The sequence below is a fragment of the Lytechinus variegatus genome, chromosome 13, assembly GCF_018143015.1.
Source record: "Lytechinus variegatus isolate NC3 chromosome 13, Lvar_3.0, whole genome shotgun sequence".
NCBI classification, from domain to species: domain Eukaryota; kingdom Metazoa; phylum Echinodermata; class Echinoidea; order Temnopleuroida; family Toxopneustidae; genus Lytechinus; species Lytechinus variegatus.
Window position 1 is genome coordinate 30,401,719 of NC_054752.1, and position 25,435 is coordinate 30,427,153.

General features: G+C 37.1%; 1 protein-coding gene across 1 annotated transcript in view; it reads right to left on the bottom strand.

Moving 5' to 3' along the window:
- Nucleotides 1-10,809: 10,809 nt before the first annotated feature.
- The window catches only part of LOC121426050 (serine/threonine-protein kinase 17A-like), a 72,146-nt gene continuing 57,520 nt past the window's right edge, over nucleotides 10,810-25,435 (bottom strand). Inside the window, exons 4-6 of the mRNA XM_041622192.1 lie at nucleotides 13,628-13,757; nucleotides 12,823-13,051; nucleotides 10,810-12,113 (exon numbers count right to left, since the gene is read on the bottom strand). Coding sequence (XP_041478126.1) covers nucleotides 11,348-12,113; nucleotides 12,823-13,051; nucleotides 13,628-13,757 — 1,125 coding nt within the window. The 3' untranslated portion in view covers nucleotides 10,810-11,347. The remainder of the gene's footprint in view (nucleotides 12,114-12,822; nucleotides 13,052-13,627; nucleotides 13,758-25,435) is intronic.

Genomic DNA, 25,435 nt, shown 5'->3' on the forward strand with positions numbered 1-25,435 from the left:
CATAATTATTAAAGCATGCAATTTTTGACAGCACATCATGTAGGCTAATCTATTTCTTGAAAAATGAGCCTTACTAAAAAAGGACATACACTCCGGGTCTATACTATCATGACGACATCAATCTTAATTGCAGAAGTATTTTTACATCTTCAACCTATTCAATTAAGTTACATTCTTCCACACATTTTTTTCTTTAGAGTGAATCAGAAAAAAACGTTCTTCTGTTTGTTTTTCCTTTACAGACTTCAAACAAACAAAAATCAAATCACCGTGACATGATCAAATAATGGGAAAACAGAATACTTACTTTGTGAGATCAGTATCTTAAGAATTCAATTCGTGCAAGAGTAGTCCAATCGGTATCGAAATGAGAATGTAATAGATTCCTCAAAATCTCTCTTTCGACTTTAATCATGTTTCCATCAAGTTCTCCCAAGCGTGTAATGATAAATCAAGTGTTGGTATGACAGCGAACATCAGATGCACATTGGATTTACTCGCTGTTTGGTCTTGTTGGTCGATGTCAGTTATGAACTTGATATGCAATTAAAAATTTGTCCTTCACCCAGTTACGAAGAAAAGGGATAAAGGACTAAAAGGACTGATCGTGCTAACGGGTTTACAATACATCCACTACATCTCTAACCTGTCATAAGCGAGGTTATTAACGCAGGGGTGACATGGAATGATTCGTATAATGATAATAGACCTAACTTTGGATAGTACTGGTGAATGGGCGCCATTTTTGTAGAGGCACACGAACGCACATTATTTTACATGACAGGAAGGGAAGGTCGCTATCCTGTTGCAGAAATAGAACCATTTTAGAGACGCACGTTTTTCTCTGAAATCAAGATCAACGAGATTTTAAAAAGAATGGCAGTTTTTTTAGACACGTTCCCCTCTCCCTTTCCCTTTCTGTCTATCTATCTCTCACAAGCCCATAACATTTTTACCATACACTTCACAAACAAGCGCATGCATTGAAAATATTATAAACTGGATACAGATAAAAATGACATAACATCTTAAAATTTCGATTATTTGCACAAAATGAGGCAGTCGATTAAATTGCACACTCACAATTTATTTTGTATTCTATTACATGAAAATATAGATTTTTTTTCTCTAATTATGTCCAACTTGGAAAAATAGCTAAATCAAAACCTCGAGGGGGACTTAGTTCATGGGTAGGCAACCATACCCCCCCCCCCCCCTCCTGTAATTTGACCATTTACATGAGTTAAGATAGGGCATTGACATTAGATCTTTTCTGTTGTAAGGAAACTTCCAAAGACAAAAAAAAACCATCTGTTTCCCACTGATCTAATTTGAAAAGATCCACTTATTCATGCACTGTCTCGGATTTAACATTTAGGTTCAGTTTGACTTTCAACATAAAACACTTTGCGCTGATCAGCTATCCTCCTTTCAATTTCAGATTGGACTGTTTGGATGTCAGAGGTAACATTTATCTGGCTAATGACATGGAATTGTCTAAATAGAAGTTACATTATGTTTATTATGTTGATAGTATGCTTATATTGTTAACCAACTTTGAAATCATGTTTTCAATTATTTATGGAAGAGATGAAGAAATAAAGGAAATTATGAATTTCCGACCACGTCTGCTGAAGCAAAAAAAATAATTAAAAAAAACTGTCGAGAGTGTGTGAAAGGCTATTAAGGTTTAGATGCAAAGTAAGGTTAGGCTCATCATTTTGTCTAACAGTCAATTCACCTTGATGTCGTGCATGACGATGTTGGTGGTAGAGACTGGTCGATTCGTTGTGGTGGTTGCCAGATCCAATGTAACATTGGACGAGTTCTGGAGTTCATGCGTCTTTCGACACCCTAGTAGTCTCTCAAGGCAAGCGCGTAGCTGTGCTCTGAAATCAGTCAGACGCAACCAGATTATGACCGGGTTCAGTATGCCGTTCATGTTTACTAATATGTTGGCAATATCACTTAGGACCAAGAACCAAAGATTTTCTCGATAATGTTGATGATAATACACGTTTGAGATGTATTCTACAAGAACATTGCAGCACATGATTATCCAGCAGGCGCTCGTGCTTGCGACCACAAGGGAAAAGGTCACAAGTACTTTCTTGCTGTTTTTTGCGCGTCGCTGGAGCGCTGCGTCGTCGAGTCCGACGTTTTCCGAGATTCTGGCGATCTTTTTGTAGATGAGAATGTAACATATTGCTGTGATAAAGAGCGATGACAATATGATACACGGAGATACAACATGTCGAAGTGCCTTTGACATGGGACTGTTAAATCTATGAAGAAAGTATATTGCTGGTACAACTATCCAAACGACCACACAGACAGCTATGGATCGCCTGGCAGTGACGATGCGACGGCTTCCGAGAGCATTGATGCGAAGAATGATGAGACGCTCGAAAGCGATGGCGAGTGTACTTAGTATCGATATGACGAAACCAGTCGAACCCAAGCTTGCCATCCATGACTCCTCTCCTGTTGCTTCAAATAAATCCTGCATTGGAATGTTAAAACATAAGAATACCATAAACCAACGAGGTCTACTACAGTCAGACCTGTAAAGGCAATCCAAGGGAAAACAAAAAGTGTAGAAAGGTGGTCATTATTCTGTAGAGAGGTTCTTTAAACACCTTTGACTATAACAATTTTAATTCTAGGATTTAAATTTTATTATTATTACCATTAACGATTATCAATGGTGATATTACTATGAAAATCTTCTATATCCACACTCTGCCTCACACCCCTACCCCCTTCAACCGTACAACAGTCCTATTGCCTATACCACATCTCACCACATAACTAATGAACACGCCCAAACACTCTCCCAAAATAACACACACCCTTGCACCCTCATTTAACACATCCATCGACACACACACATTTCTTTTCATCGCCTATCATAGGCCTGCTAACTCACAAGTCTACATCTCACCTCGGGAATCTTATATAAGTTGAAGAGGAACATTGAAACAGCTGAGATGCAATCTGCGAGAGCCATGTTGAAGGTGAAGATATGCTGCTCCTTTCTCAACGCCTTGTTCAGTAAGATGGCGCACACGGTGGCTAGGTTGATCAGGATGCCCAAAGACGTGAAAACGCACACAGCATTAAGATAGATCTATGTTCTCAATGGATCGGCCATTCCTAAAGGTTTAAATCGGCAAAAAGATGTATTTCAGGTTAATTCAGACACAGATTTCCTTTAAAGAAATACAGTAATTTCCGTCAAATTCAAAACTGTCATTTATTTGTCAAAAATCAGCAAGAACAAAATAATGATGATAATAATAGCTGGATTTATAAATCGCTTTTCGCCAGAGGATACAACCCAAATATAACTACATCGGCTTTAGTTCAGCTAGCTACCTCTGTATCCAGGCATCACCGGCTCTGAGTGCATTCAAGGAATAAATCCTAGCAGGTACCCATATCTGTCAATTTCGTGCTGAAGATCCCTCCATGGATGGGATTCGAACCCACGGCCCTCTGTTTCAAAGTACGAAGACTAATCCACTAAGCCACAACGCTCTAACCCCCTCCCCCCCCAAAAAAAAAAAGACGGTCGGAGCCACTAAAGGATCACTCGCTATATCTCAACCAAAACCCATGATCGCGGCAATAGTAGACTGCACACCATCATGACATAGGCTTACTTCTTCCTTGGAAAATGAGTCTCACTGAAAATGATGCTACCATGACTTCCTCTTTCTAAACAGCATAAGAGTATTTACATCTTTAACCTGTTCTGTTAATTAAAAAAAATATCTTTCAATAAATATTTCAGAATGAATCTAAAAGAAATGTTTTCTATGTTTATTTTTTTCCTTTACAGACATTTAACAAAATGAAAATCAAAGAAACCAGACATAAGAAAGTATATATTATAGAAAAGGCGAAAACAGAATACTTACTTTGCAAGAGCGATGAATTTGGAATTTAATTCGTGCGAGAATATTGCAATTGATATCGAAATGCATATGTAATAGAACCCTTAAGTCTCCATCTCTTCCCCTCCCACTCCCTCTCTCTCTCTGTCTTTTAAACTCTGACCATATTTCCATCTATGCTTCTACGTGTCCCATATAAAAGCAAAGGTTGACAACAACGCTCATCAGATTGGATTCATTTTGCTGCTTGATCGGTGTCAGTTATGAACTCCGGGCGAAATTAAAATCTTGTCAATCATTCTAATAGCGAAGAAGATGAATAAAAGGATTTTTGATATCTCTTTCTACTTATTTTCAAATTTTATTTACACGGACTGATCATGCTAATCATGCTAATGGGTTTTTAATACATCTAGGGTACATCTACCTATCTCTAACATGTCTACCGCGGGATTATGCACACAGTGAAATGGCATGAAATAATTGGTGTAATATCAGACAACCATTGTGGATAGCGCTAGGAATGGGCGCCATCTATAGTTCAATAGGGGCACACGATCGTACATTAAAAGGTACAAGATCGCGATCTTTTCCGAGGAATACAACCATTTTATAGACGCACGTTTTCTCTCTGCAGTGAAGATCAATATGATAAAAACCATTATTGGCAACTTCTTAGACAAGTTTACATATCCCCCTTTCACTGCCGATCTCTCTCTCTCTCCCTCTCCCTCTCTCTCTCCTTATTTAGTATCCATTTTCCCTCTTTTGTTCCGCTGACTATTTAATCTCGACCCCTTGAAAATATATCCAAGCTGCCTTTGTCTCAATACTCTTCTGTACATTCTGCTATCTACCTCTGATATGAACATAGGAATGTGAAGTCTGTATTAGGGTGTTTCTGCTTCTTTTTAATGCGAGCTAAGTTATATCACGTTCACATAATGGCATTTTTTTTTGGGGGGGGTGGTACTCAAACAAGAACAGCTGCTTATTAGTAGTCTTTCACTCCGCACGAGCACACTAACTTTTTAAACACAGCAGGCTTTCCGAGACCATGGCAAAACCGAACGAGCGAGAGGGCGATGAAAGCTATACATCCAACCCGATCCAACCCAGTGGCTAAAGATCAAGAGCGCCATCACCGTTCAATATATCGTGACGACGGGAAAGTGCTGTTAAAAAAAGGGCTCCTGATCGAAAGTTCTTGAAATGAAATCATAGGAATTAATAACCTTGACAGAAAGAACAAAACGTCAGCATTTCGATGATATCTTACCTGTTCCACTGACGCCCCCATAATCTAAGTGAAATGACTTCTAAGATTAGCGGTACATACTCCACATTTACAAATTTTGCATTGTGAACAAAGGAGTCACTCAGTTGACCAGTCACCAAAGATAAGAGTAAATTACAGATTTTTTCTTCAAATTTTCTTTTTTTTAACTCTCTTCCTCACGATCTTCCTCTAATCTTTGCTAAGACGAATTCAGATGTAACAGTCTTCTCCCTATAATTAATATAACCCCCCCAAAAAAAAAAATATTTGGTGTGATATTAAAAATCTACTTTTTATACCTAATATTTCATATTTTTACCCTTCGTCTTATACAAAAGACACCCCACCACCACCACCATCATCACGATCATCACCACCATCATCATCACCACCACCAACACCACCATTATAATCACCATCATCATCACCATCATCACCACCACCACCACCACCACCATCATCATCACCACCACTACCATCACCACCACCATAATAATCAAAGCTCTCACCCTCAACAATATTCATACATAGCTTTATATTATCTCTTATTCCCTAACCCATCCTCTTTTCTATCTTCCTTCACACCCCCCCCCCCCCCTTCATCTCTCCCCTTTTCTGTCTTCTATCTGCTTCTCTTCTCTTGAAAGTTGCTTCCCTTTCTTCTCATTCTCTTCCCCTTTATCCCCATTTCAATCTCTCCTTTCTCCCCTTCTCGTTCCCTCAAGTTATCACTCGCTTTCAAAAATCTCATACTCTTAAATAAATGAACTTGGAATTGCAATCATGGTGCATCACAGCTAACTGATTTATTGTAATATTTCTTTTTTTCTCTGCCACGAAAATTCAAATCAAATCCCTTCACTGACATACTCTCAGACTGCAAGCAATACAGTTAAAACAATCTTGTGAGAATCATTAAGTCTAGACCATGCAAGGTAACATTCAAGATTATTCCTTCATCACAGTATTAGGGCTACTTCTTGAAGTGACATGGTAATATTTACAGACAGCTGTTGCATAAATTCTCACAAACCTATGCTTTCTGAAATGAGTTGAACATCTAAAGTGTTTGCATAATCCTCAACATTCACTTCGTTGCAATGAATAATTCTTAAATTGTTGGAAGATTGGATAATCTATATTTTCATTTTGGAGGAATATTATCCACCCAGTTCCACCACAAAAGGCTCACACATCAAATGTCCTCTGCCAAGGTAGGTGTTCCACGAAGCTGTTTGCAAGTTACGAATGACTTTACAAACGACTGGTGATACCTTCTTGGGTGCTTATCTGTTTCTCATTCATTTATTTATGGCACAAGAAGGTATCACCAGTTGAGCGTAGAGTTGTTCGTAACAATTATCTTCATGAAACAACCACTAGGGTCCCGTAAACAAAAGTTCAGCGACTGATCATACGCTTGATTTTCATGATTGATTGTACATTGTAGTCAATGGAATCAATCGTAGAAAGTGTTCTACGATCATTGATAAGTTTTTCTGTTACGGTCCCAGGTCTCCTCTGAAGAACTACTTGAATTAAAGGAATTGACACAAATTTTCAGGCTGAAAACTTATGTACATTCCTTTCTAAGAGTAATGTGGTTGACTTCCGGCGGAATCTACAAGTCATTTCTCATCGTGTCCGTGACTGCATATCCCTTCGGCATACCCATTGAGTTCCTTCATAATCAACCTATCAACACAATCATTTCAAGACAAGCTTCCAACACTTTAAATTCTAGGCCAGAGAAGACCCCTCATCTTCAAAGGGTACCACATTCTGTAATATTTTCTTTTGGTCAGCAAGAAAAATACAAATCCTAAAGGTCATGAATTCTCCCCTCAAGACAATGTCCAAAAGCAATCTCCCAGCACATCAGCACCAACGGAACGTCTCAAAAGACTAAAAGCTGCCAAGTCTAAAAGAGACATGAATACTGTTTTGTAAATAATAACATAAAAAGCTATTACCAATCATATTGGTAGCTTCTCAAAGGGGTGAATCCCCAATAGCTGTGATCAATTTTAAGTGAGGATTAAGACAACATTTTCAGAGATTTGATTGGTATACAACGTATAGAAATTGATTTAAACGGTTGGTAAATCATGACCCAATGCAAACAGTCCACATACTGGATAAAAAGACAGCATGATCAGACATAACCGTGACAGCAATATTACACTCTCTCAACTTAGATGATTTTTTTCTTGGATCAAACCCCAAAAGTAGCCTGAAAGGATCGTATTCCGTATAGAGGATTAATTTAACTCTAATTAGGTAACGAGACGGGAGGCGTGTTACTTCTGGGCTGTTACACAAAAGATGCAATCAATTTTATAATCAATTGTAACCTTTTGTATATGGTTTGCCATAAAATTACACTTTGATTATTTGTACAATTGATTTTATCTTTTACGTTTCCGGGCCCGGTGTAACAGAAGGAGATACCATTAATATTTACAAATGATCGCAACTTTTTGTATGTGGTTTTCAATAGACTTTACATTCATGCTTGATTATAAATATTGATTGTATCTCTTTATGTTACAGGACCCTGTCTGCACATGAGAAAACTAAGAATTAGACCATGGTTTGAGATATACCTCTATCAGGGATAAGCGACTATCTGATCAGAGAAAATGAAATATGATGCAAAATATGAATAACAGATCTTACAGATAAATATAATAATACTATCTCCCTTCACTTACGAGTATCACGCATAAATAAAAAATTTGAGAACACAAAATATACACAGGCATATACAGGAATACTCTAAAAAAACATGTGGTCACAAAGATGGTGATACATTAGACATCTTGAATGGCATACTCATAAAAAAGGGAAGGAAAAGACCGTCGACACTAACATTTGAAAACTGAACTAAATGAATTAGATATTACGAGTGGTCAACATCCTAATGTTCCTCAACAGCTATAGAAAAGATACAGGTATTTTCTAGTAATGAATTATTCATGTATGCATGTATGTATCTCCTAATGTTTCATTTTACTAATTTTCACAAATTTCTTAAGACATTCTTCTAATGAAAACTCAAGTGAGGGCGCTCTTAAATAAAACTAATTATCAAAGGTTTACTTCAAACCATCTGATAATCATGATGGGTTCGGGGAATCGCGTAACCCAATCTTACACATGGTTTGGAGTAAGCCATATCAAACTGGGTATTAATATTGATGAGAAAATCTGCTAATAACCAATAAATAAAAGAAGCTTTCAACAACCATCTGAAATATTGATATAAGGTTTTCTGAAACTATTTTAGTGTAACCTTTGAGTAAGTGTTCTTTTATGATATACTACTTACAAGTACATTGCTATTATACGACTGAACTTTGACTTTTTGGCAGTATTACCCAGCATTAGGCATTTACGGACTACAACTGGGAGCACATCGTGTAAACAAAAACCAAATCATAACAGGGATATATCCCTGATCATAACATTCCAACAAGGAGTATAGTCACAATGGAGAAAATTTGAGACAATAAACTGTTAAAGAAAGTAAAGAACCTCTAAGACCAAGAACGACGACATTGGAGTGATAATGTAAACAAGATTGAGCAGTAACAATAAATCAAATGAATCATCATTTTGAGTAAATACTATCAGGTGTATGTGTATAAATACTGATGTAGGTTTTTATGTTCCCTTGAAATTTCACATTTTCTAACAATAACAGATTTATGGTGAAGAGCCAAAAGTGGATCGTAAAATAACCTGTGATCATCGTCAGAACTGCAACTGATGTTTTAAACTTTGAAAAGAAACCAAATAAAGAAAACATGCAGCTAGAATTCATCAGTATGGTTTATATATTTTTTTCTTCTATCTGTTTTATTTATTTTTTTCAATTACAGCTGACAGACTTCAATGGAGACATCTGCCACTCCAAATGCAATTGACAATACTACATTCAAAATGATCAAGAGTATAAATGTGAATCACACTGCCGAAAAACACATATGGTTCTGTTTGGGGACAATTGAAGGATCTACAGTCACTGGTGATGTATTATTTGAGTGATATATTCATTGAAGTGTGTAACTGTGTAAATAGTGTGCATCACTGAATTTATAATTAGCATAATGATGTTCAACGAATGTCTAGAATGCCCTGCTTCATCTATGAATACAAAACTCCTGACTTTCAAAAACCAAACACAAACAAAAAGAGAAAATCATTGGACAAAGAATCGTCAAAACATGGAAAACGACAACAAAAAAGTACAGTTCAAATAGAACATTGTTACAAAACAAAACCTACATGTAATATTCCCTCTTGAGCTCCCATTCTATCAACTAAACATACATATAAAGAACTACTACATGTATGTCAAATGGCAGATGGGACGTCAACTGTTTACAACATATAATTGATAACTAACAAAATTAAGAAAATGTATTCTTTTAAATGAATTGCAACTTGGTTCCTTTAAAACATGACAAGGGTTCCTCACAGACGAAACAGAGAGTTTCATATCAAATACATAAGACATTTTCAATGAGTACAAGAAAGTAGCAACTCCAATTGTGTTACAACCTCCTCATAACACAACTTCCCTATTTGAGAACTTTACTGTCAACAGAAACAACAAAGGCCTGAACAAAATCGTGAAGATATAATACGCACAATAAAAAGAAACAATTAAAATATAAAATATAAATAAACATCAGGACATTGTCAGAATGTATATAACCAAGACAATGAAGAAACTCAATTATGAATATAAATAAATGATAATATATATATATATACTTCAAAAACAGTAGAATAGAAGCAGTATGTTGAAATCTGAGTATCAAATTTTCAGGGTTTCCTAAAAGGTTCTGTCACCTGAGACCCTAATTGAGTTGCTGGGATTAAGTTTGAATTAAGAGGACGACAACAAAAATTATCATAATGCTACACTTTTGAAGTTGGTCCATTCCATGATCATAAAACTGAAAATCTGGAAGAAATAAGATTAATTCTTTTCCCCATTCATTGATTCTCTTCACAGTTCATGAGTTTTGGTCCTTTTTATGTTCAAAATGACATATTCTATGCAATTCAATATGGAATAAAAAAAAAAAAGACAAAATCATTACGAGATGAAACATACTAGAGTTTCTCCTCCATTTTTTCCTATTATGCTAAAGACCCACCTTCTTAATATCTAAATATTTCCACTAGCTTTATATCAGTTGTGGGTTGGTTGGTCTATATGGAGAGGCAAACCCATGTTTCATTTTGTTATTGTTTTTGTTTCATCTAAGATTTGGTAATATATTCATTTATTGATTACACTTTTGTTCTTATAATAACAGTAATCAATTGATAAGCAGAAAATTGAGTGCTTAGAAACACCTGCATGAAGTGCCTAATAAATGTCATAATTATTATTATTATCATTATTTCTGAATTAGGAACAAACCAATTTCATTCAATGGTACAAAAAGCTAGTTGTCTCGCATCCAAGTGTACATGTTTATCTAATGGAATCACTCATATGTGGTAAGACATGCTGTAAATATATTCTACACAATATCACCAAGCATGCAACATCAAAAGCACATTTCTTATCTTCCTTTTCCTCTGTGAAGACAAATATTTTTTTGGGGTCTGCACACCAAATGGAATCATGATGGATTGTAAAATTAAAAAATGCATAGTTATTTTTAATACTTACACATAGAATACATATAGCACCCTTTTCACTTATGTTGCTTAGGCTGGAAGCTTTAGATGTAAACATGAATTTACACAGAACTAACCGCTGCATACAGCAAGCTATTAGATTACAACAGCCTTGAATCAACAAGACTAAACAACTTCTTCAAGTACATTGTTACTTTGGTACCATAATTTTTAATTACCAAGTGCTCAGCACTGTCATCAATTTGAATAATATCATATTGTACACATTCGCATTCAAATCTTTATCATTATGATTACACTAAAATGCAATGATTATAAACATCCCGAAGATGATTTCAAATAAAACCTCTATTAACGCCAAGAATGTAAAACTCTTCCCTACACTAATATGCTCCCAAATGATTGTTTAGTGGAAAAAATGAAACTTTCAGTCGCGACTTAAGAACGAAGGTAAAAAGCAATATCTAGAATAAATATGTTGGATTGTTCTGGGATACTAAATTGATCAACAGACAACTTGACCTGGTTGTTGAGGTACCACTTCAAGGCAGAACCTCTTGGGTTCTCGGATTTCTTTGGGAAAGTTCTCCTTGTTCGGGCAGAGGGTCCGCCGCGTACCCATGGGGCTGGACGACGGTGACCTACTCCTATCAGAGGCACTTTGTGATTCTGGGTGCAACCTGTTGCAGCTCCTGCACTTTGTATCCCCAAGAACACCACTTTCCATCTGCACAGGAACTGCAGGAGAGTCCTCTCGACTGTCGAGGACTACTTGCCTTGGTTGGGAGACAAGAGGATATTCCCGCCTCTCTACAAGTTCATGGTCTAAAACCTTGATGCCATTTGAATACTGAGATAAAACTTGGACCTCTTCCTGAATCTTTGAGTGGTCCTCATGAGTGTCCGTGTCTTTGTTTTCAACATCCATGTGAATGTCCATATCTGGAGTGGATTCATCTACACCAACTCTGCATGTGGCATCTGAACTGTCTTCAGAATCCTGGACTACGTCATTCTGAGGTTTCTCCTTTCGTGAGATGTGATCTTCGGTTTTGCTTTCCAGGTAGTTGTCGTTCTCATCATCCATCTCCTTCTTCTTGAGGATACCGTTGTCATCATTGTTCTGGATGACCACACTGATGGTAAGGGGAGAGACTTCGTTTTCTTGCTGCGTCACATTCTCATTGGCATCAAGCTCCCGGGTGACAGGCACGTTGCTGAATTTCTGGATCCAGGGATGATCAAGGCACTCTTTTGCAGTCAGGCGTTTCCTGCAATCAAAACATAATCAAGTGATATTCTCAATAAATATGACACACACTGAAGCATCATGAAGTTTTGTCAATACTGGTGAACTTGACTTGGTTGATAAACTTGGGCACCAACACAATTCATTAAGTGATGGTGTGCTGCACCACCATTGTAATGTGCATCACACTAAAAGTGTACATGTACGGTTCATTGGTCCCACCATGGAAACACTCAAATATGAAGGTTTGTCATTAAAGAATTCAAGTATTCAACCAAGAATACGTTTACTGTAATTTTGATGTTTTGATTGGCATTTTGATTTCAGAATATACATCCTCAGCATCAGTTGGGTCAGATGAAAATACAGTGTCCAATTATGACTAGTTGTAAAAGATTCAGATCTCTCTAGGCCTGATTAGCCATTCAAGGCTCATACAGATCCCTACTACCTTAGAGCATTGGTTCCTGAAAGCAACATCGCTCCTAGGAATATTAAACCTCAAGAGTAATTGGTTCTATTTGGTAGTCATTTTAGCTTTGGTGATTTACGCTGCCTGGGGCTTGTTTCATACAGACCTACAACTATTATAACTTTGTCATTATGGCAATTACCATGGTAACAGGGCTGAGCAGCCAATCACAATCAAGGTTTCTGTGGTAGTTACAATAATGGCAAATTTTACCCAAGCTGTAAGTCTATATGAAACAGTCACTTGCCAACACACTTACTCTGCATCAATGACACAGAGACTCTGGATGAAGTCCCTGGCCTCCGGGGAGTGGCTGCTGAAGTCCTCCTCGGCAAAATCCAGGTTGAGCTGGGAGATGTTGAGGAAGGTCTCTTGCTTGGTGTCTCCAGCGAAGGGTGAGATACCTGTGAGCATGACATAGGTCAGGACACCGATGCTCCACATGTCGGTGGACAGCGTGATGGGTTCGTAGTTAAGGATCTCGGGGGCTGTAGGGTAAAAGAGAGAAAGGTGGACTATGATTTTTAAAAAAAAGACAAGTACACTCTAACAAAAAGCTGATTTGAATAGAAAGAGAAAAATCAAACAAACAACACTGAAAATTTCATCAAAATTGGATGTAAAATAAGTTATAACATTTTAAAGTTTCGCTTAATTTCTCAAAACAGTTATGTGCACATCCTGCTCAGTATGCAAATGAGGGGACCGATGACATCACCCGCTCATTATTTATTCTGTATTTTATTATATGAAATATTTCAATTTTCCCGTCATTGTCATGTGAAACAAAGTTTGATTCCTCCCTGAACACATGGAAGTCCATTATTTCAACATTTTGTGGTTCAAGCAAGGGGGTCCTAATTGTTGAATTCATAAAAATTGAAATATTGTATAATTCAGTATTTTCAAAGAAGTACAATAGGATATCAAATAAAACTGAAAGTTTGGAATTAAGAATCTACCGGCATGGAAGTCTACATGTGGGACTACAATATGTTGCAAGGAAACATAATGACTTGGGCCTAATACTTGATGCCAGAATCAAGTTTGAAGGAACCGCTTACCAACATAGTCAGGGGTGCCCTGAATGTCCCGTATCTCTTCTCCGTTGTTGAGGTAGCGTGCAATTCCAAAGTCTATTAATTTGATGTCACTCTCACTGGGTTCTTTGGATGTTAGTAATATATTCTGAGGCTGTAATGAGATAAAGATGAAAGATGAGTGATTTAACACTGTGCTTACATTCACAGTTTACATACACAAACAAATCAAGACTTTGTATGGTAAAGAGCTCCTAATCTTGGAAGACACATTTCATCTAAATAAACAATATTAAATAACAAGTAAAGGGACTTAAAAATTATTCAATCAGCATTAGAATTCTTGTTCCTGATGTAAATTTACATTGTACTCCAAGTAATTTGGGCCACATCATATACAAATTCTGGTATTTTGCCATTCAATGGTACTATGGGATCACAGTTAGTGTTTTTTTTTTTTTGGCTGGCTATTGATCACTAGTATTACCAGGGAATACAATATGATGGCAAGGTTATCATAAAGGCAAATTTATGTATTTGTGTGAATTGTTAAAACATTTATGAAGTACATGTTTAATCTTTGAGACACAAAGATCATTTACACTGAATATGAAATATTGTCATTTTCATTTCCTAGGTGGGTTGAAATGATAAAACATTGTTGGAGCATTATTGAGAGAAAAGTCAGGAAACTTTGTAAACAGAGAAAGCCTTCACAACAATACTGAACCAAGTAGTTTTAAAGAAAACCCTTTAAATAGCAACCCCAGGTGCCAAGAAGCCAAAGTAAACAGTTCCCCCATGAAAGGTAACATTTAACATGATATTCCCAGACCATCTGTCTTTTATTTATAGCTGACAAACTTCCAAATGAAAGCTGGAAATCATCTACCCTGGAATATCCTCAATGTCCCATGCACTTGAGTTTGTCAAGTTGAAAACATTATGCTCCAAATAAGCGTTCGCTGTCGCCATGTTTGCCAAAAGCCATTTTTCAAAACTCGCCATGATCCGAAAGTTGACATTGATGTCAAGGTCCTTGAATTCCCTCATGTTTCTTGTATTATTTCTCATTTTACTCTTTTTTCCCCTCCTTGAGCTCACTCTCTCCTGCATCACAGTATCATTCTCAATATTCTCCCTTCTCTTCTATTTAGCAGATTCTCCTTTTAAGTTTTATCTATAAGTGCCCCTGATTCCACTATCTAATTTTCTACATTATACATGTAAATGTAGTCTCCAAAACAAACCAGACGATACTTTTTTATTTTCTTTTATAAGTCTGCCAATACCTCTCTCTTCCATTACTCTCCCCTTTTATCCCCACTCTAACTAGTTTTTTTAAATACTTTATTTTCAACCAATTGAATGGAGTTGTTTTTTGCTACATCCTCAATGCACAGTAAAGGTAGACATAATCTAACCACTATTACGTTCCAAAAAGTGTAAAAGAACGTGACCAACTAATGACACATATCCTTTAGCTGAATGTCAAATTGAAAAAGAATAAAATCCAGGTGACGATTATGTCCGCAGCAACAGAAAACAATCTAATTGGAACAGAATCCCATTTGCGTCAGAATATTGCAAAACATCGTTTGGCAACATTACCTCAGTTCAGGCAAAAGTTAATGGCAAAATACCACACATTCCTCAAACACAAAGACTATAACTAGCAAATTGCGATACAAATGGAATTATCAGGCCAATCTGTACCAAATACAAAAACAACTTTTTTTGTTCAAGAAATTGATGGCCACTAAGCAACAATGAATATCCTTGGATGGGCATGGCATGAATAGGATAAAATCTTCGCAAATGTTGCCATTATTTCTCTTTCCTTTTATATTCACTTATGTGATTATAAGAAAACATTCCTTGTATTTTCTTTGTCAATCGAAGGAGGGGGGGGGGGGTGCATATATGAGGTACACGCCCAACTAGGAGCCACTTCATTATAACATAAGAAACTACCAATGTTTGAAGTTGTAGGACCACAACTCAGTGCTTGTCTTGTGTTGTTTTTCCCACAGCTTTCTACTTATGTTTCTTGTCTTCACGGATATTGATATTGTTTCCTACTATGTACAGATTGTTCCATTTGAATTATTCCCAGTTGTAATCAAGTAATATTCTACATCATATCAGCAATTTGAGAACTTTAACTTCAATCCTACCTTTTTATTTGTGAACTAAATTCAAATTATGAAGGCAAATAATAAATAACGATTTGCGGAGAGTAAAACACTGCATAAATTCAAACCACTGCATTGAATGTAATCAGCAGTGATTTCCTAGTGGTGAATGATCCCTAAATTGGCAACATGCGATAAGCTGCAGCCTGCGGAAAATTGGGATTAAAAAGGGATTTGATGGGTCTTTTCAAAAAGTCAGCAAGCATCTGTAAACAAATTATGCTACGTTTCATGGAATGTGACAAAATCCTGGATTTCCCTGAGAAAAAGTGATTGATGATTAATGTCTTAGAATTGATTTCAAAGGCAATGTATTGGAACATGTCACTTGATTGAAGTTGCAGTAAATTGAAATTTGGAGCATATGTGCTTATTCATTAAAGTGACCATTCAAAACATGGAATACTATTCATGTTCCGTGAGTCATGCAGTAATTGAATCAATAATTCATTTACAATGTGATTTAGATTTCGTTAGAATTCAGAAGGACATAATTGACATTCTGTCCATGTCATTATCTTGTGATTGTTATGTCTTCATATTTTACCCTCCTTTATACAAATCCCAGACTAATTAAAAACAGTTCACTATCCTATAAAAAGCCTCAATGTAAGATACAATGTAGACACGTCTTGTTCCAATGTTATATGGTCGCCAAACATCATTCAGACAAACCAGCGACCATGTTTCATTATTGATTTCTTGTTAGAAACGATATGTTCTCACTAAACTCTGGTTGTAAAACCTTTTATTAGTTTCATCAGTCAGTGTACACACTCACGAAAATGTACAATGGAGCTTTACCAGCATCAGGGTATAAAATATAAATTACATGGCGTCTGGGGAGGGGGGGGGAATCGCCCCCCAAAAGCCCCAAAATGATAAAAAAAAGGGAGCCCCTTAAAATATTAAGAATACATGAGGCTCAAATCACATTAGCAACTTACCCGTTTATGCTCCGTCTCCATAGAAACAGGCAAGGGTAAGCAATGAAATAGAATATTATTCTAAGAAAAGTGGATCACAAGTTTTTTTTCATTAAACACACAAAATGTCCCCATTTCTTGAATGATAGCAATGTTTTGAAGGATACGGCTATGTTCTTCTTTGAGCTATACAATTAGGAAACCAGAGAAAGTGTGTTTAGCTCTCCATTTTTAATGGAAAGTTGACCGAAGCCCTTCAGAACCCGAACAAGTTCTAATCTTGTTAGACATTTCAACCACTTCTCTTTCATTGTGATCCTAATCAAACTCATCGAGATGTCTCAGAAAGTCACAGATATCAAGCCCCAAACAAGTTTGGGGTGCGTTTAGGCTCTCCGGCCTCTCATTGGCCAGAATACTTGTTCTAAAATGTGTCTAATTCAAAACAAAGTTTTATCCTTTCTCATTATCTTATGAAAAATGAAAATGAAATTCCATATTTTTTAATTTTTAGAAATAGAAATCTGAGAATAGAAATATTCTGAACATTCATTTTGCCCAATTGATGTGTGTCTGGCAGTCACTATGCAGCCTCAGATCAACGAGGCTCTATCCCTTTCAATGTTGAACGCCAAACAGGGTAGCAGCAACTCCTATCTTTTCACAACTTGTTGTCTGATGCGGGTGGGGATTGAACTTCAGACCTCCCGGTTGTGAAACGGACGCTCTATCAACTGAGCCAACACACCAGTTAAAAACCGTGACATACATGTACATGTAATGTTCGTTGCCAATTGAGGTGTGTTGAGACCATAGGCCATCAATGTGAATATTGACTGCTTTCCTATCAGCTACATGAACATTTTCGGTCTGGATTTACCAAGTGTAATTCAAAATGACAGGAGTGTAAACGCACCCCATGCCTTGGTAAATACCATTAATCCTGTTAATATCCATGATTTCACAAAGCACTTAAAATCACCATCAAGCCTTTTATGCTGTTTACAGAATCACCAACCAGATAGATCACAGGGTTTTCATAAAAAAAAAGTTTCAAGAGGGGACTTCAACAAAAGGCCTATAAGCTGGACTTCACTCATTAGAGTTTGCAAGGTTCTATTTCTTGGCAGCTATAAAGATTTGCATGAAATCCTCAAAGTATGAAAGGAAATGACAATCGGAAAACAAATTCATGAGTATGAAAGCGTTTGATGCAATCAACATCACTATACGAAAAACCCCAAACAGTGTGTTAATCAGATATCTACACAGATAAGATCAAAAGTAAAAAAAGAGAATTGAGAAAAACTTTGATATTTATGGGTCACCAACCTAAGCCCCTATATATCTAAAAATGTATAAAAAAGGGAGGTCTTGATTTTGAATCATATGAAGACCATGATTCCACAGTGAATTTTGAAATCCATCCTTCAAGCAATTTGAATTGCATATGGAAGGTAGCGGCCATTAAACATGAAAAAATACAAGTCATCCACAACAAATGATTGAGAAACCAAAAGAAAACACAAGTTTTTAGAGCATATCTGCTCAGAAAAATTGGGGAACTGTGCAGTACGTGAGCGCCACCTTTTAACTTAATAGTCCTTCCAAGAACAGACCCAGGGGCCACTTTAAAAAGAACCTGTTTCAATGGGAGGAGGCCTATCGAGGTTTGAACTTCACGCTGTTCATCACAGCAAGCCCTCTCCTCAAATCTAATGAAACCATACTTTGAAAATGAAAGAACTAAAAACCCATCTTGAGAACACATGTGTAGGACGACCACATCCACTACGTTTTTTACCCGTGTGAAAGAACAAAGAAAATACCCCCGAGCAGAAAAAATATATGCAATTTGTAAAAGATCAGCTGTTCCGATTGAAACAATAAAAATTACATGTGGCCAAAAGCAGACAATACCAATAATGATTTTTCCGACAATTGGAAACCGGTAACCCCAAAAACGATTGGTATGGTTTTAATGAGAGCCATCCTTAGCTGCTTCAATAGACTTTCTTTTTATTCCTATTCCTAGCAAAGACATTCTACTTTATTTAGAAACGAACAATACTCAAAATGGTAAGAAAAGTTTCTCTCCAAGTTCACTCCTCCAGCACTTTCCCTGTGAACAAGAAATCTAGTGAATGAATCAAGGTTTCATCACATCTCACTTGTGTGGGTTAAAATCCCATTTTATAATTTGACAACAGAATTTTCTCTGTAATACTCCATTTAACCCCAATCCCCCCCAATCGGTGTCCCCTAGAAGCGCACAACCAGCATGTGACATTTAAAAAGAAGTCTACATATGGGAGAGGGACGCCGGAAAGGAAGGTCATCCATCCAATTCTCAGCGGAAAGAATGGTTCCAAAGTTTTTGAGACTTTTAAGTTCTTTTACAATTCTGAAAAGAGTTTTACAAGTCATGTGTTGTTTGACCAACAACTGTACTATTCACATAAGCCATGATTTTTTCAGAATTGGATAAACTGTCAGTTTTGTCGAGTCAGGAGCAACTACAGTTTCAAACTGTAAGAAAATGAGTTTTAGGCTGAAAATAAAACAACGGAGAGATTGCAATTAAATGTCACAGTGATCTCTTATCTATTTTATTGAATGATACTGTCCATAACATAGGAGTCTGGAGATAAAGAGATGCTCTGAACTAAAGCATTTCTAGACATTTATGGTCTATAACTGTGAGCGGCATAAATACCAACAGCACGAAACGTTTGTTTGATCAATACCCCGGGTCAACTCTTAAAGAGATGGCTTTCCGCATAGTTTCGTGGCTGAGCGAAATAAACATGGAATTTCGCAAGAAGATGAGAGGCGGTCTCTGCTTAAGCTCACCCCCATTGAAGCCTATTATTACAGGTGGACAACGATCAAAGTTATAAGGCCATGAATTTAAAGACAGAATTCACTACTACTACTACAAGTGACTTGTGTTGCTACATGGGCAACAAGATTTTTTTACTTTTACATCGAATGGAATCTTCTATAATGATACCAAAACTTCTGGTGAGTGTATTGATGATTTGAAACAAAGTAAATTTCTACTCCATGACTGTTTCAATTTGTAAACAACAGCAACATCGAAACACTTATGAGTGACATTTTGTCTTCGGACAATTGTTCCAGTCTGAATTTCTCTGCAGAGAATGAAGAGAATATGGATTCATGTATTAGGATTAAGCCTAGGGTATGGCAAATCTCATGCAATCATTCCCACCATTTGAGGACAAAAGACCTTATTTTTATTAAGATCTTTTAGAATAAGGACAACAATGCTTTTCGTGAAGAATATGCTGATTGTAATGAAAACCTTTAAAACAATGCAAGCTAAATACAGTCCTTGACTGAAAAGAAAGCGACACAATTTCACTCGTGCATTTCAAAAGTTTTCCAACTTTCGAAAGGGTATATGTACATGTAATCCCAGTTTTAGCTGATAACTCTATAATCTACAGTGCCCTAAATACACTTCCTCAATGAGAGCCAGAAGGCCTCAAGTTCTACTTCAATTTTACTTCCTTTTTAATCTAGAGCCCAGCAGAAGATAAGATACTGGAGAATCAAAACACTGTCTAGCCAAGCAAAATAGAGTTCAAGATCAAACTGAAATACTTCCTTTAAACAGCTTTCCATTTTGAAGGAAGCCTAACAAGTAATCCTACAGGATTACCATGAGGGGTCAGTGTCAGGTCAAGTTTAGGAAATGGACATTGGTATAAGGGTCCCTGCTGGGGTCAATCATAGTCTACGATCCAGACAGACATCCTCCAAAAACCAATATTAAAAGAAAACTTACATGATAAACCAATTTTACCGACTTGCATTCATGAATATCAAATACCCCTTTCATAAACCCAATTATGCGGCTAATAGCAGCATAATTTGGAGGAGGACCAGACTTATCCGCATTATTTTGATGCTGCTATTATCCGCATAAATAGCAGCATCGGGACAAGATTTTGAGTTTATGAACGCATTTCCAAATAATGCGGATAATTGCCATGGTGCGGTCACAAGGTCACCCTTTTCCAACACAACCGCATTGGAGGGGGCGTGTCCTGTTGTCATGACGATTATCCGCCTTTTTCAGGACAGGCGCTCGTAAAAATAATGCGGCTTATTTTCGGAGTTTATGAACGCAATTTTTATTGAATTATCCGCATTAGTCTTAGGCGGCTAATTGGAGGATGGGTTTATGAAAAGGGTATTAGTCACTTGAAGAACTCTAGATGTGATCTTTACCTTCCATTCAGACTTTCCACACTTGTACATGTATTTGGGTTTCACGGGAGGAAGGATGTTCCCCCTGGGTCTGACTAAATAGACTACAAATGTTTTGCAGCTTGGGGCTAGACTACAAGACCATTAAAAATTATTTATTTGTCGAAAGCTGTGACGAAAGTGTTGAAATCTAATTTTCTATTTGTCCAGCAACAAACCGCTGTAACAGCAAACTTTACAAGCAGCTCCAAGCACAATTTAACCAGACTGAACTCCCAGATGAAAAGTTCTTCAGAAATGCACTTTACAGTTCAAGGTTTGGGCAATTTACCTGACCAAAGTAAAGAGTGAATAATTTTCATATCAAAGAAGGCCTATATAATAATGTAGACAGCTATTATAATACATAGCCGCAAGAAACCCTTCTTTTCATTTCATCTGCCACCATTTTATGAGAACCTAATTGTATCTAAGTATGGTGTTTCCAGTGCAATATCTGTTGGGTGATGTTCCCTTGGCTGTACATGGAGCTCTTTGCAAAACTTCAACAAAATTGTTACTCACTCTCTCTCTCTCTCTCCCTCCTACACGACCCCCTTTGAGAAGGCCTATCTTTTTCAAAGGGATCTTTTCTCTCCCATCAAATTTTCTTTGAGAGTAAACTGTTTCTCCCAGGGCCTTCTCTTCACTCTCCCCTCTCTTCCCCTATGCCTAATCATCCTCATACACACTTGATATCCAGGTAAGGTTTGGAAAGAAAGAAATACCCTGAACTGGACACAAAAGTCTGCTCAAACAGGAGAATTACAGTTGAATGGTTTCAGCGCTAATAGAGAGCCCTTGTCAGCCACTCATGAGCTTTCGAGTCTTGCAAGTGGTACATAGAAAGCATTCTAGAGCTCTAAAACAAACTCTCCAAGAGAGAGGTTAGAGGAGTTTGGAATGCTTAATACTTAAAAGTTTAAAATCCTCTTTTCAGATGGTCCTAAGCATCACTATGAAAGATGTAGAAATTCAGTATATCATTTTAACTTTGCATCTGAAATTCTGAATACTCTTAGATTCAGACGTCATTGCAGCACATGGCAGATTTGCATCACTTGCAAAGTTATTCCACCCCTCACATTTTGGTCTCCCCCCCCCCCCCCCCCGCACTCCCATTTTTTTTTATGTTCAGTGATCATCAATATCAATTATTTTAATAAAACTGGAAAGTAGCTAATGGGGAGCATTCCACAAAAAGCATTGTCATTGATTTCACCGACTAATTAGCTCTCAGCCAACCAGATGCAAGGATTTGCGATAGCTTATAACAAAGTGAAAATCTCTGACTGTTTGTGGAATGCAGTCCATGAATGATGTTGATGGGACTGAATAGATGTAGGTAACACTCGCTGAGGTTAACCTGGGGTTACCATGCGAGAGGTATCCCTGATGACAGACAGCAGCATGTGCATCCATCAAGTTCAAATTACAACATAACCCATCCTCTTTTATTGTTTTATTTCTTCAAAAACACAATTAAACAGCGCTGCATAGAATTCTGAACTTCAAAGACTTGAGTGTACGTTAGATACAATTCTGACTCCCGAGGGATTTTTATCAAGGTGAAAAGTTGCACCTTTTAAGATGCATAAGAGCATTTCTGGGTGCAGATAATTATGAAAAGGTGCATTTTTGCACCTTTTATTTTTGCACTTAGGGTCCAAAACTATCTTAGTGAGTATGCATGACAAAAGATCAACAGCCAACTTTGAATCAGAAAAGAACTGTGTATAACTTCAATTTCTGCTCTTTCTTGACAGCTTGCAAATTATACGAGGGCACTTGCCCCCATTTCATGGCATATTTGTACCACACTGACATGACGACAATGAAAAAACTCAAATATTTTTCATCTAAACCTAAACTTGACCTTCTGATTCCTTCAATTTAAAAGAACGACTTGCGACAGGTTTTAAATGATGAAAACATCACCTTACATGCCACCCTTTGAATATGAGAAGTTTGTTTGCGAGTGTGACAATTTTCTTTTCTAATTCACTGAGTAGGTCTAGCATAATTCTTTACACTGGAGAACGAGACGGAGGGGTCTAGCTGTTTTGTAAATAAGTTAGTGACAATGACTGGGTGGTTTCTGAGACAAATCTGCCACAATTACACCTGGTAGTACTGATTGTGTTGTTTTCTTTCTTTGTGAGTGACAAGAATGAGTAAAGAAAGTAAGAAACATATATTTTACACCTCTATTCTACATCTACTGTCGGACAATGAAGAGTTTTCCTTTAAATCTACAAAACTGATTCAATGGAAATATGTTACATTTCATTTCAAAAGAGGTAGAGTCAGTGTGTGACAACATCTCACATATTTGCATATGATAACATGTAATATCAGTTTTGTGAACAGAAGTAAACATATGTAATGCTGCTACATTCTCATTCCAACTCTGTCTTGATGAACAGTCATTGTCATGTAGGAAAGTACGGCTACAAGTACATGTATAGGCTCAAATATCATTTATTTTACTGATCTTTTAATTGTTAGAATTTTACTTGTCAACACTAGCAAAGCAATAAATATATTTCACCTCATTCACCTGTCTTTTTTTTAGAGGGGTGCCTCTTATCCAATTGAATATGCAAAGAAAATATTATGTTACTTTGTTACAGCAGTCTGTTGCATCACCACATCTGCACATTGACTTCCACGTGCTAGCAATATACGTAATAATCAAGATGTAATACATTTTATACTGTGCCACGTAATGACGTAAGGAAGAACATCTTTGGTTGAAAAGCTTCCATTGGGAAAACTAAAAGCACATTGAATTCTGTGTGACTGACAAAAAAAAGTTTAATCCTTTAAAAATTGCTTTTTTATCATCCCATGCAAGACTAATGGGATCCCTACATGACACACGCAAGGACATAACTTCAATTTTAGAACAAATGGATGAAATAAAAGCATGGATTATCTCTTTTTTTAGCAAAAAGCGTGGACCAAGTTTTGAGCATGATCCCTCGAGCATGGTGGTTTAGTTTGTAAGAGAAGTTAACATACTGCTGACATATCATCACTTCAAAGGTGATTAATGTTCGCTATGTGCGGATTAAAAACATCAAACTTTAACAAAAGACCTGGATTCTGTGAATCAAGCTTAGGAATTGATCATACAGTCTATATGTACAATTGATTGCACAGGTAACAATCAACACAATCAATCATAAAAAAACAACCATAAAAACAAATGGGAAGTTTTATGTTACAGGGGCGGTTGCTTTGCATGGCTTGAAAAGGACAGCCGAGGAGAAATTTTGAAAATGTATTTCAAAACTGGAGGAGAGTCGAGGGTTTGTCGCTGAGTGTCAAAGACCTGAATGAAAGAAAAAAAAAACCCATTGAAGAAAAAAATTGAAAATCTTTACTGCAATTTCTAATACTTATGTTTCGCACATTGTGATGGAGATAGTTGAGAAGGTCAACAGTCCATTTAAAAAACCATGCCTGCGACATGTGCATGCGGACATCTACAAGCACAAAACAAAAACCTTTTATGATTAGCCTCATTGGACAGTGTGAATCGTTAAAATTTTATTACCCTTCAAAAATAATTGAGGGAGCCTGAGACAATTTTCAGCTTTCTTACACCATCATCCGAATCTTATCCGTAGAAATTTACTTCAAGGACACGGAGGGGATTAACGATAAATTAACCATGCTTTGAACACGTGCAGGTAGGCATCATGGGGGGGCAGACTGGTATAATTGATGCAAAAGCCCCCCTTTTGGTCCAAGGCACGTTGCAACCCATGCTCTTGGGTTGAAATGATCTTGGGATAATCTCTGAAACCTTACCTGAAGAAAAACATGTTGCAATGACACAAAAGGCGGTTTCAAACCGCCTCGATCACAAGAATCCCCGTTAAATTACGAGAACTTTTTAAGGCTAAAAAATACCCGTTAATTATTCCTGCATTCACACCGCCCCGAAACACATCCTTCGGGATAAGTTCCCAAAGTTACGAGCATGAGCAGTGTGGTCTGATAAGCAGGCAAGGCGGGAGATTCAAAATCACTTGCCCAGCAGCCACCCACGCCGTCGCGCCCAACGACACGCTGGGATAAAAGTTCCCGTAATTTGCTTTCACATCGCCTAAATACCTGCGACCTTGGAAAAATCCCCACGAAAGTTCTCGTAATTTCGCCAAGTACCTACTATTTAGCGGGTATTTTCTTTCGGGGAAATTACGCGTAGTTTGCTTTCACATTACCAAAATACCTGGTATTTTCTGATCGGGGTAAATTTCCCGATCAGAGAATACCTGGAACTGGCGAACTTCGAGGCGGTCTGAAACCACCTAATATCGATTTGGGCAATACAAAAATAGATAGTCTATGTCTATATTACCACAAATCTTTCACTTCTGGAGAACAAACTGATGACATTTTTATGCAGACAAATGTTTGAG